Source organism: Triturus cristatus, chromosome 12 (genome assembly GCF_964204655.1).
Source record: "Triturus cristatus chromosome 12, aTriCri1.1, whole genome shotgun sequence".
Taxonomy (NCBI): domain Eukaryota; kingdom Metazoa; phylum Chordata; class Amphibia; order Caudata; family Salamandridae; genus Triturus; species Triturus cristatus.
This window is the reverse complement of record NC_140595.1, coordinates 4,069,128-4,082,828: the sequence shown is the minus strand read 5'-3', so window position 1 is coordinate 4,082,828 and position 13,701 is coordinate 4,069,128. Positions and strand designations below refer to the sequence as shown.

Below are 13,701 nucleotides of genomic sequence, written 5' to 3'. Positions count from 1 at the left end.
TTGTAGATATCCACTCAACGGTATTATCTTGATCACATAGCCTAATTGTGTTCCAAGTGATCACCCTTCTATGTAGTGGGTCTTCGGCTCGCTTCCTCGGCCCATGGGCCATGCCTGTTCTGGGCTTGTTTTTCTCCACTTCCACGGTCCTTGAGAGAATTACCTACTCATGGAATTAGCTCAGTTTTGCCTCTGTCCGACGTATCACTCAAAGTATCCCCATACCGACCAACACTCCATTTGCAACCTATTCCACTCGCCCAATCGAGAGGCAAGCTCCAACACCTCTCGGAGGAGCACAGAAAAAGGAGGCAGGACATTGTTAATGAGGTAAAACTCATTACCAACAACTCATAAAATGTGCATTAGATGAAGCCGACACCACTGCTGGAGGTATGCGTATTTGTATCGTATTATGTAGGCATGCATGACTCCGTGTGTCAGGGTTTAATCCCGAGGTGCAACAGGCAGTTTTACACCTGCCTTTTGATAAGGAACATCTTTTCGGACCTCAAGTGGACACAGCCCTTAAATGAAAAAGCACAGGGAGGTTGCAAAATCAATGAGGGCTCAACATACAAGCAGATACCTTGGATCCTTTCGTAGGTCCTGCTATAAGCGAGGTGGAAGATCTGCCTCCTCGGGCAACACTGGGTTAGCATACAAAAACCAGGGACAAACCAACTCCAAAAACCTTCAAGAGAGGAAATTATTTTAAAGGAAGAGGTCCCTAAAATAATACCCGTACCTCAAACAAGGACTTCCTTACCATTCCCCCAGACCACTAACACCTGTCGGGGTTGTCTGCAAAATGTTCTGTTAAATTGGCAATTAATAACCGATCAATGGGTGTTTGATATTACCCAACGTGGTTACTGTCTGGACCTCATTACAACTTCTCCAAACATTCCAACTAGCAAACACAAACTATCAATACAACATCAAAATCTCCCTCAGCACGAAATAACAGATCTATTCCAAAAAGGAGCAATAGAACCAGTTCAAAAATAGTTTCAGGGAACAGGAGCATATTCACTATACTTCCTTTTGCCCCAATAAAGATGGGTTGCTACGACCTATTCTCGATCTCAGAAAAAAAAAACAATTGTATCCAAATGCTTCAATATGGTCACTCTTCAGGCGATCATTTCTTTGCTGCAGAAAGGAGATTTCATGGCTGCTTTACTTAAAGGATGCTAACTTCCATATACCTATCCATCCAGCACACAGAGTATCTAAGGGTACAATTCCAAAGAAGCCTTTATCAATTAATGTTTCTTCCCCTTAGGATACCGCACCGAGGGTATTCACACAATGTATAGCGGTAGTAGCAGACAAAACAAACAATGTGCTCCATATTTAGACGACTGGTTAATAAAAGCAAACCGCATCGGCCTTTGCAAACACAATACTCAATTAACCCTAACCTTTCTAAATCTATTAGGGTTTACCATCAACCTACAAAACTCACATCTACAACCAGCTACCATGCAGTCATACCTAGGAGCCATGCTCAACACACATTCCGCTTTGGCATACCTAAATGCAAACAGAATACACAGCATAGTAACATTCATTCATCAGTTTCAAACAGGGAGTCAAATCCCAGCCAAATCATTTCTACGACTTCTAGGCATGATGGCATCTTGTATTTGAATAGTCCCACATGCCAGACTACTCATGAAACCTTTCCTGGAATGTCTCATCAATGGACACAGTTACTGAGTCAACTTAACAATCTGTAGCCGGGGTCTCTAACCTTCGCTGTAATACCCACTTATGATCAAAGAAAAGCATCCCAAGCTACTATTATTTCTTTTGCAAAAGTGACCACGTCAGACAAAATTACAGCAGTGGCCATCACATGCATGCTTACCAGCAATTTGAAATGCCTCTGCATGAGCTACACATCACAGCCATAGCTGTAATGCCCCTGGCCCAAGGTAGTAATATTAAGTCTATCCAAAGTTGCATGATTTATCATTCAAAAAATAGCTTCAAATATATTCCATATAGTTCTGAAACTAAATGCATATTCATCTCTAATACATGCTTCACAATTTTGGTACACATATATTCAACCTAGCAAAAGCTTCTAATTTTGTAGGTTGGGCTATACACAGGAGAGCTACTTGCAGGTAGCTGGAGAACTACCACTAGCTCACGAGGTACTCGATGAAGAAGCCTTTGTAGACAGCTGCACACATCACTCTCTGCAATGGTAGAATCCACAAAATTTGTCCAAGCGACGGCATTTTCAAGACCAAGTTCCACAAATAATTTGAACAGCAGATGCTTCCTTAATTGGTTTGGACGCTCCTCTCCAAAACCTCACAATTCAAGGGATATGGGTCTCCAAACCCAGGGATCTCCATATCAATTACCTAGAGCTGCAAGATCTTCACCTAGCAGTGAAAGCCTTTCTACCTCACCTACAAGATTAAGTTGTCCGAATTCGAACAGACAATATGACAACTATGTATTATATACAAAAAAATGGAGCATAGCAATACATCACAACATTCACCTCCTAGTAGAACATGTCCCGGGGACAACCAATCAAGTTGCCGACTTATTTAGTAAGAAGCAACAAGTCCATGAATGGGAGCTCCATCCCACGGTCCTCCTACCATACTTTAAAAAATGGTGGTTCCCACAAATAGATTTGTTCGGAACTGAAGAAAATACAAAATGCTGAAACTTAATAAGCAGGTAACAATACCAAAAATCCAAGGGCAATGCTCTATGGATGAACTGGTCATGAATATTTGCAAACGCTTTTCCTCCTCTCCCACTACTTCCATTAGTGGGCTGGAAACTCGGGCAAACCTCGTACAATAATATTTATAGCACCAACATGGGCTCACCAACCATAGTTTTCAACACTGTTGAAGCTATCCCCAGTTCCACATGAGAAGCTTCACCTCGACCCGGACCTTCTTTCTCTTAACAGGGTAACACGAAGACATCTCGATCACAAGGAAATTATTCTTGCAATTTGGCTCCTGAGAACTTACAATTTGGGTACTTAAACTTGCCACAAGAATGCATGGACATTCTTCAAGAAGCACCTAAACCTACCACAAGGCAGTGCTATGTGGCTAAACGGAAAAGATTGTTATATACTGTCAAACAAACCATTAAACCTCCTAATGCAAAAGTACAGACTATTACTTATTGCACTTTCAGAAAACAGTGTTGTCCTACTCTTCAATACGCTTACACCTAGCGGCTTTGGCAGCCTTTTTGAAAAACAGACAGCACTTCTCATCATTCAGAATACCTGTTATTAAAGCCTTTATGAAGGGACTTAAGATTTATTCCTCCCAGGCTTCTACCTGGACCAGCATGGGACTTTAACATCGTACTAACATGACTCAACTGTCCTCCTTTTGAAGCACTCCACTCTTGACAATTACAATACGTATCATGGAAACTTGCCCTTTTAATCGCTATCACTTCACTTAGAAAGGCCAGTGAAATTCAGGCATTAACCCTGAAAGAACCTTTCTTCCAACTACATAGGGACAAGTTAATACTTAAAACTAATACTTCCAAAAGTGTTGTTCAATTTGTATAGTAATCAATCCATTGTTTTACCTGTGTTCTTTTTGCGGCCAGATTCCGTTGCGGAAAGAAATGTACATACTTTAGATGTTAAAAGAACTCTAATGTATTATATCATCAGAACTCAATCATTCACAAAGGAAAGGCAAAGCAATTGTTTGCCTTCACACCTCCTCGCATGGGAAAGGCAATTTCAAAATCTATCATTTCACGATGGATAGTTAAATGCATCCAAACTTGCTATGCTAAATCTAATAAGCTTTTTTTTTTTTTTACCTGTTTCTCCTGGAGCTCACTCCATTAGGAAGATAGGAGCTTCTGTGGCCCTTTTTAGGGAACATTCATGTGGCTGATATTTGCAGAGCAAAAGACACACAATTGATGGACGGAATGCAGAACACATCAAAACATTCTCCCCCAGTCAAGAGATCTGGGTTAAATCCAAATGCAGCAACATGGTCCACTCCATACACCGTCACAAAACATTGTATTGATGTCTTTGCACGTCAAGAAGCCAATGTTGGCCAAGCAGTTCTAAGAACTCTTTCAAACAACTGCAGCCCCCACAGGTCAACCACTGCCTAGGGAGAGCGACTGCTTTACAGTGTATGCAAAGCATGTGTATCTACAGCACACATGCCTGGAACGGATGAGTTTACTTACCCTGTAAGCATCTGTTCTTGGAATGTTGTACTGTAGATTCACATGTCCCATCCCTCCTCCCCAAAAACCCAGTGTGTTTTAAGTTCATATACCTAATGCACAAGTTACTACTTGTGTAACGATATATCTGTAAGAAACATTAGTTAGTGATAGATTCCTTACCTTAGAATATCCCCAGGCGTCAGACTGGATCCAGGTTTTGGCAGCAGTACCCCTGCGTGTCGGAAGGTGGCGTCGTGAGGCCGTCGCTGGCGTCGTACGCGCCGAGATGAAGTCACGGAGACTACTTAGGCGCAACTAATGCGCGCTGACTTCTGTTCTGTATTATACTTTCCGTGTAAGGAACGCAGAGCCATGCAAGACACTGACCACTGGTGCATTGAAACTAGGGCCTTGAAATCAGTTTGCAGAACTGGGAGGATGAGTGGGGCGGTTAGGAATCTATCACTAACTAATCTCTTACAGATATATCGTTACACAAGTAGTAACTTCTGCATCTGAAAGAGACATGTTAGTGATAGATTCCTTACCTTAGAATAGATACCCCAGTAATACCTACCCCGGAGGTGGGTCTGCGAACCAAAATCACACCAGAAAGTCCCGGAGATCCGAACGGCCAAAGAAGCAGTCTCTCCGGACTCGGCTGTCGAGGCAGCAGTGCTTGGTAAAAGTGTGCAGCGAGGCCCACGTAGCTACCTGAAAGATGTCATGCAAGTGAACGCCACATCCCAAAGCAGTAGTGGCTGCTGTTGCCCTGGTAGAATGGGCACGCATCACCACAGGAGGCTCCTTCTAGCCAACGAGTAACCGGCTTTGATGCAGAGAACGACCCACCGAGAGATGGTCCATTTGTGCACGGCCCGACCTTATTGGGCGCCCACGTAGCCAACCAAAAGTTGGTCAACCACCCGGAACCGTTGTCTGCGCTTCAGACAGAATGAGATACCAAAGCAACAATGTCTCAACTAGTGTTTCTAAGGACAATTTTTAGGAAAATGTATAAATCATGAAGGAAGGAAAACGAGAGACCAAAGTAAGAAATTTGTTGTTATTATTATACAAATAGTTATAACAGCACTATAGTACAATTAAATTAAATTACAGTAGCCAAGAACACACCAATTGCGTACTGACAGTGCTTGGTGCAAGTGATAAGTGCAGTGACACAAGTGGTATATACAGTGTGAAATGGCGCAAAGTGAGAACAAACATTAATCAAGAACAAATTATATAAATTATTTATTGTATTTATGTAAAGTATTAATTCTTTGAAGGCCGTGAATTACACTGGGATGTCGACGGCGTTTCGACCTTATGCAATCAAGGTCATCATCAGGACAATGGCTACAATTTGAGGAGTGCTGAAGTCACATGGTAGTGAAATCTATATGGGATCAAGACGAACGCTAACAAATAGGCGTTGTCAAGAAGTCTGGCAAGCACTGGAAAATTGTATTGAAGGACGGGCTATTGGTAATGCAAATCTGTTGCGATCGTCAAAAATGTAATCCAATAGATGAGGACGATATCCAGCGGGTGTGTACAAAATTCAATATGTACCGGGAGTCAATCCACTTGGATCCGAGGGAACACAACACGCCATATATCTGGGCTATATAATTTAATATAGCGCGAAGAAATGCCAGAGTGGTAAATGAATCGACTCGCGATAACAATCAATGGGACTCGAAATACTATGTGAGCAATCTGGTCGATTTAATCCCCAGAGAGCCATGAGACAAACTGAGTCAATACCCCGGAACCGTTGTGTGCGCTTCAGATAGAATGAGAGCACACGTTTTGGGTCCAGACGATAGAGCATCTCTTCCTCTTTTGAAGGATGCAGAGATGGAAAGAAGGTGGGCAAAGTGATGGTCTGTCCGATGTGAAAGGGCGTGACAACCTTGGCAAGAAAGGACGGGTCCTTAAACCACTCTGTCCGGATGAACGGAGGTAAAAGGGGGTTTAGAAGAAAGATCCTGGAGCTCACTCACTCTTCTGGCAGAGGTGATAGCTACCAGGAAAGCCGTCCTCATAGTGAGAAGACGTAAAGGACAGTTTTGAAGGGGCTCAAAGGGAGCGCACTTCAGTCAAGACAAGATTTAAGTCCCATTGAGGCATTAGTAAGGGCACGGGAGGAAACGTGTGTGTAATGCCTTTCAGGAAGTGATTAACAATTGGGAACTTAAAAAGAGAAGGCTGATTTGGAAGCCGTAGAAAAGCGGAAATGGCCGAGAGATGACCTTTGATAGTGCCCAGAGCAGAGCCCTGCTGGGCCAAAGAGAAAAGTAACAGAAGGACCTCGGAAAGAGGGGCAGCAAGGGGATCCAAAGCCTTTCCTGTGCACCATGTCATACATTTTTCCCAACCTGCAGGCGTATACCGTCTCAGTGGAAGGAATTCTGTCTGCCAGAATAACGTCACAGACCTCGGAAGGAAGGTCAAAAGCTGTCAGCTGTCGCCGGAGGCTGGACAGTTTCGGCTGGAGGACCGTCCCCTATTGCCGCGACAGAAGATCCTCCCAAAGAGGCAGTCAAATCGGGGGAGCGATCGCAATGCTGAGTCGCACGGGCTACCAGTATCTTCGTGCCCAATCCGGAGCCACAAGGATGACTTGGGCCCGGTCACGCCGAATCTTCTTCAGCACTTTGGGTAGAAGTGGTATAGACGGAAAGGCGTACAACAGACCGCAGCTCCACTCGTGATGAAAAGCGTCGCCGAGCGAGTGCCGCCTCGGAAATTCCAACGCGCAGAACTGAAGACATTGCACGTTCTCTGCGGTGACAAATAGATCTAACCAAGGCTCACCCCACTGATGAAAGGGACCTTGCACCACTTCTGAGTGAAGACGCCATTCGTGATCCATCAAGCACTGGTGGCTAAGTTCGTCCGCTCTGGCGTTCAGAGAACCTGCAAGGTGGTGAACCCCCAAGGGAATGCCTTGGTGTTCCAGCCATGTCCAGAAGCGCAGAGCCTCCTGAATTAGGGTCCACGACCCCACCCCGCCCAGTTTGTTGCAATACCACATGGCGGTGGTGGTGTCCGTGAACACCTGCACTACACTTCCCCGGACCGAGGGAAGGGCCATTGACCCAATCGCGATGCTTGAGCCACCATTGTAATTGTCGTGCAGCGCCCTCCGCGATCTGGACGTGATCGGCCAGGTTGCCCCGATGCTGTGCCCACTGGAACTTAAAATCCCACTGCAGAGCCTGCATATGCCACCTGGCATGGTGCACAAGCAGGGTACAGAAGTCCATTAGGCACAAGGTCATCCTGACTGATACAACAAAGACCTGGGTATCAGAAGGTATTTTGAGCCATACAGGTTGGTTCCAACCTTGTGGGTCTTTGGTAACGCCCCGAGTCAGAAGATCTTTTATGGGGTAGTTGCCAACTAGTTGGCTACCTTCACTTTCTTAAAAACCAGAAAAAGATGAATGGTTTTACTCTCAGCAGTCTCTCCGATGATCGTAAAGGTGTCTAAACTTAAATGTGGTACACCTAGGGTTTCTCAATACAGTAAACTCATGAGTAAACCGTGAAAAGAACACATAAATGTGAAAAAATGTGAAAGAGACGTGATGGCACCTCACGTGCGCAACCCCAATTGAGCTTGCTGGCTGGTACTCGTCAGCATTGCCCACTCTTCTCATCATCGGCAGCCATCACGCTCAAAAATAATAATAAAGAAGAAGTGTCCAGAAAGAAAAACAAATTGTGTGACTAAATAGTGAACGTTAAAAAGTGAAATAGGTCCACCCACTACAGGTTCAAACTTTATTCCTCCTTAGGAGTGCACCTACTTCAATGTTTAAAAAGGTTGCTAAAAATGCATACCCTCCTTAGATGCCAACATGTTTCATCGCCTGAATTCTTTAAGGCGATTTCATCAGGGCAACGACAGTTGCTTGGCACACGATAAGGACACTTCTTAAAATCACGTACGGAGACTGCCAAAAGTAAAAGACATACACACAACACTTAACTATGGTGTTCAACCCTGCTTCTTAGAAACACCCGTGTTCTATCAGGTATGTCTCGTGAATGCATCATTCCCTTACCCTCGTGGAGCCTTGGCCTCGCGTACCAGCTCTATGAATGAGGTATCCAATAGGCTCCCTATGTGAGTCCTCGGGGTTCTGTGTAGCATTCCCCCGTAATGCCAACCTGTTAATAGTTTTCAACAATAATACAAAGTTATTTTATATTCCATTTCAACCTATTGTGTGGTCACCCTCGCCATACTAGTATCGCACTGTCTACAGCTTTTCAGAAAGGCTTTGAAAATCAAAGGGTGCTGCTAATGTACCATCGCTGTTTCAGACATCCTCTCGATGGTTAAACATCAGGTGGATATTTTTTTGTTGCTCAAATTCGAGCAGCCAGATCTTCTCCTGCTTACTGAAACCAGGTTATCTCAGGAGTCATCCCTAGACAACCTTGCGGCACTACCTTCAGATTACCACATCATCCAGGCTAACCGTCCCCAGGGTAAAGTGGGTGGAGGAGTAGCTGTCATAACACGTCACAATCGTAGCTACACTGCTTTAACTCGGCTAGACTTACCTTCATGGATAATCTGGTGATAAAATTTGAATTTGAATCTGACACTGCCCCTTTAGTATGCGTCCTGCTTTATAGACCTCCTCAGAGGATGCCTCTTTCCTCACTCTTTGGGTGAACAGATAGCACACTTGATAACTAACAACGGGAAGGTTCTGCTGATTGGTGACTTTAACTATTGGGCCAATGAAATCTCTAGTGGCCCCCAATCGGCTGAACTTGCCGAGCTACTTTCAGGACTGAACTTAACACAACAGGTATCCACGGCCACACAAATTAAGGGGCATATTCTTGACCAGGTCTGGACTGTCAACATCACTGTGTCCCCCGTCTGAGTCTCACCGTGTACATGGTCTGATCACCGTATAATCAAATTCATCGTTCATGATAATTTCTTGATTAAAAACCCCAGTTTAGGTGGGTGCCCACGCAGAAACTGGAACAAGATCGAGAAACTCTTATTTCTTGACTCACTTGCCAATTTGATTCCCCTGGGCAACTCTTCGATTAATTTGGCTGATGCACAGTTAACTAGTTGGCTACTGGCTGCTATGCTTACCCCAGGAAGATTCATGCCCCCTGCCACCAAGATGCCCATAAATGGTTCTCCACTGAGCTGAAACATCAAAAACTAGCCTTCAGGCAATTGGAAAGAAAGTGGCGATGTAACTACCTACCTGAAGAAAAACAGCCTTATTTGAACTCCTTGAAAACATATAAAAAATCTATTTTAACTGCTAAAGCGGCGTATTTTTCATCTAAAATCCTGTCTGCAACAAACCGCTCGGAGATCTTTTATATTGTGAATGAGTTGGCCAACCCAAACTTTTTGCAATGCACTGAATCTTTTTTTTTTTGACAAAATAAAAAAAAATCAAGTCCAGTATCCCGGTTTGTCAAAATCTGGATTCTATCCTTATCCCACCCAAAACCATAGAACTTTTACGCATTTCCCCACAATATGTGAGCACACCTTCATAGACCTTTTTTGGAAAGTCAAATCTGGTTCTTCCACTGACTGTTGCCCTCCTTGCATCTTGAAGGAAATTTTTACTGCCATTCCCAGTCCTGCTCTTAATCTCTTAAATGAGTCTTTGTCCCAAGGCATTGTCCCTGCAACTTTTAAGGAGGCAACCATTGTCCCCCTCTTAAAGAAGGTGGGATTGGATCCGTTAATTTTGACAAACTATCGTCCAATTTCCTTTCTTCTTTACCTGGCTAAGATTTTGTAAGCTTATGTCACGCGATGTCTTACCAACTTCATGGAGGAATCTGAATTTCTTGATCCTCACTAAGCGGGTTTCTGCCCAGCTCTCTAACGAGGAGGTGATCCTTACAGTGATGGATTCTCTCCGTAGTCCTGCTTGATCTTTCTGCGGCCTTTGACACAGTTGACCATAATCTTATGGTCGACCGTGTGAGGGACGCGGGAATCTCGGGACCTGCTCTGGGCTGGATCAGTTCCTTCCTGGAAAATCGCTCCCAGGCAGTATGTACTGCCCAGTTCACTGCCCCTAGAGTCAGAAGTTCCTGTTGAGTCCCTCAGGACTCCTCTCTTTCTCCCCTGTTTAATCTCTACCTTCTCCCTCTTGTCCGAGACCTGAAAGAACGTCAAGTCTGTACATTTAATTATGTTGATGATTTCCAACTCATCTCCCTCAGCAACTCCCTGGAGTCGGTTCATGCCTTTCATCAGTCAGTGGATGAACGGGAACCACCTAAAACTTAGTCTGGATAAGACGGAGTTAGTTTTAACAGGTGGCATCACTAAAAATCCATGGGGACCCCATTTTTGGCCTAGGGAGCTGGGTCAGTCCCCCTCTCCATCTAGCTTGGCTAAGCGCCTTGGGCTAGTTATTAGTCAGGGTCTCACTTTGAAGCCTCAGATCGGGTCGGTGATTTCCACCTGCTTTTTCCAACTAAAGAAAATAAAAAAGATCTGTAGATTTCTTACCCACGAAGCTCTGATTCAGGTGATAATCAACATGGTCATGTCCCATGTCAACTATGCCAATTCACTTTACTTTGGCATCCCCCTTTATTTATCCAGACGTTTATAGATGGTACAAAACCAGGCTGCGTGTCTGATTGTGCACCAGCCTAGGCATCATATTACTCCTCTCTTGAAGCAATTACACTGGCTTCCGGTTGTTCAGCGGTGTGCCTTTAAGGTTGGATGTCTCATTTTTAAGTCACTCAATGAAAGGAGCCCGAAATTCGTGAATAACATGTTTAACAAATATGTTCCCACACGTAATCTCCGTTCAGCCCACAAGCAGTTATCTATCCCTCATTTTGGATTAAAGCGCACTGGGGGTGCCAGGTTTGCCACTTTGGCCCCTATGTTCTGGAACTCCCTTCCCTCTGAAATTCGCTTCTGCACCAATCTCCTCGGCTTCAGAAGTCTCCTAAAATCCTGGCTTTTCCGACAGGCTTTCTGAACAAATCTCCAGGACTTGGGTCTCAATCAAAATTAGCACCATAAAACCTCCCCGGTGTACGTGCGCTTTACAAATTCATTTTAACATAACATGTTCCCCAGCTTTGGTATCTTTAATAGATTCACTTGAAATCCTCCCTTTTCATGAGGCCCTTCCATTCATACCTCTTCTCCATTGTCATAAGCTAAAAAATCTGGCAGTTGGAAGCCTCTGTGGCTTTTGAGGTCTGATTGACTGTTTAAATCGCACAATGAAGTGGACATGATTGTGTGTAGCCTATTGCGTTTGTTATTGAGTGTAATTACATACTTGGTTACTGAGGTTTCCCAGCCTGATGACGAGGAATGCTGTAGAACCAAAGTTCCAGGTAACTAATTTATTTTCCACAAATCGTGCCGCATTCGGTGAGCTGTAGCATCAGTTTAGTTTATTCCAAATGCGACTCATTTTCACGTTCACATTTTACAGACAAAAACCCACCCTGCCCATCATATGGCACTCTGGGATATCACGTACAGTGTCGAACCTTAAACGTATAACCTAGAGTGTGTGTGTGTGTGCGCACGTAGCTGATCAGCCTATATCATGATAGTAAAGCATGCACGTCTAATTGCCATCCTTTAGCATAATTTAGCATGAGAACTGATTTTTTTATCCCCCATAAGTTCTCTTGCCTGATAGACCTGTTTATTTCTTTTCAATGCAGAAACGTTACGTGGTTACTTTTGCCAGTTTGGTGAAGTTGTAGATTGTGTGATCATGAAAGATAAAACCACAAATCAGTCCAGAGGGTTTGGATTTGTAAAATTCAAAGATCCGAATTGCGTTGGAACAGTTTTGGCCAGCAGACCTCATACACTGGATGGGCGAAATGTAAGTTGTTTATTGAAGTCTTTAAAAACCTGCATGTATATACACTCGGAGGCATGATGGTTCGGATAGAACACTGTGTGTGCTTATGTTTCAACTCAGTTGTGTGCACGCTCCCTTCATTGGAATTTGAGATGAGATCTCCATTTATTGTGATAATTTCCAGCTTCTTAAAATGCATGATGGATACTTTCAATTTGATATTTCCTCAAAACGATTGTTTTAGGCACTCCTGTATTCATTCGTCTGATGTGACTTTCACTGACTTTGTCTGCCTCAAACAGCATCTAATTTTTCCTTGATTTGCTAGGGAACCTTATTCAAAATAACTCAAAGCTAAGGTTAAAGTGGGATTAGCGACTGGGGAAGGTGACTTTTGAAGGTGTTTGACAGTGTTGCAGAGTCATAGATATTATTACTCTTTTAATTGACTGCCCGGTCCAGCATTTGGGTGCAGGAAATACCAGGCCCATAGGAATTGTATGTATTGCTTCCTGTAGACGTATTGCTTCTCCCAGAACCCATGATATATTAACTTGTGATGCTAAATTAACATTCTCTTTACATTTCTCTTGCTTTCCCTACTAAGATACCGCTTTCATGTACTGCACCTGTACATTTTTTAAATTTATTTTTAGATTGATCCAAAGCCATGTACGCCAAGAGGAATGCAACCTGAGAGATTGCGGCCTAAGGAGTCTTGGGTAAGCAACTATCTAGAATTTCTTTTTTCAAACACTTCTTAGGAATGTATTCAACCCAGTCTGTGGGCTGTAGCATCCAGTTCCCACCTAATATCCTCTCACGTGGTTTGATGATTTCATTGAAGAACTGAAAGCTTCTTTTTGCCTAGCTATTAGGCTGAGGAACAAAGACCTTTATATTTTCTGCTCACATTGGGTCCTGTGAACAGCTGTGGGTGCTCTCCAAGGTAGCCAGCAGGCTGCGCAAGCTAGCTCCTATTTTCTGCAGAACCAGAGATTGCCTCTATTCAGGGGCTGAGCATTTTCTCCGGCCCAAATCATGGCTACTCCATTGCACTTAGATCAGTGACAAAGTTGTCTGTCTGTACAGCAGGGCTGGAAGATGCAGGTATTCTGTGGCTTATGTCTTACTAGGCAGTGCAGGGTTCGCGAAAAATGCTTGAAGAAACTAAACCATGTTCAACAAAATGTTTCACATGCAACATCTGAAAAATTAAGGTAGACTGGAGCCCCTAACAAAGGCAGTATCCTCTGAAAACGAAGCATTAAGCAGCGTATTCAGTGTGCTGGTTAATTCTTCGTAGCCAGTGCTCACAAGCCATGCTTGTCTTGCCTAAGGACGCAAGTATGACAAGCTATTTCCTTTCTACTCTTGGCTTTGTGCAGGGCCACTGATGTCTTTGCTTTGGTTGTTGTGAGAAAGAGACTGGTAGCACAGATGACTCAACTTTGAGGGATGCAACCCTTCCAACTTAAGTTAAAGGTTTATGGTATCTAGTGTGCTACTCTGGTCTGCAAAAGCTTTTGTTACTGGTCGGAGCTGCATCTACCAGTCAGTTCAAGAAAAGAATCATTGATCGCATGCACTTGAATGTCCCTTGATTGGAAAG

General features: G+C 43.8%; 1 protein-coding gene across 10 annotated transcripts in view; it reads left to right on the top strand.

Annotated features, from left to right (window-relative positions):
* DAZAP1 (DAZ associated protein 1) overlaps nucleotides 1-13,701 on the top strand; it is a 585,407-nt gene that overhangs the window by 96,187 nt on the left and 475,519 nt on the right. For all 10 annotated transcript variants that reach the window (XM_085638285.1, XM_085638289.1, XM_085638284.1 and 7 more), the window contains exons 3-4: nucleotides 11,944-12,110; nucleotides 12,746-12,811. In XM_085638285.1, the coding sequence (XP_085494411.1) occupies nucleotides 11,944-12,110; nucleotides 12,746-12,811 (233 nt within the window). The remainder of the gene's footprint in view (nucleotides 1-11,943; nucleotides 12,111-12,745; nucleotides 12,812-13,701) is intronic.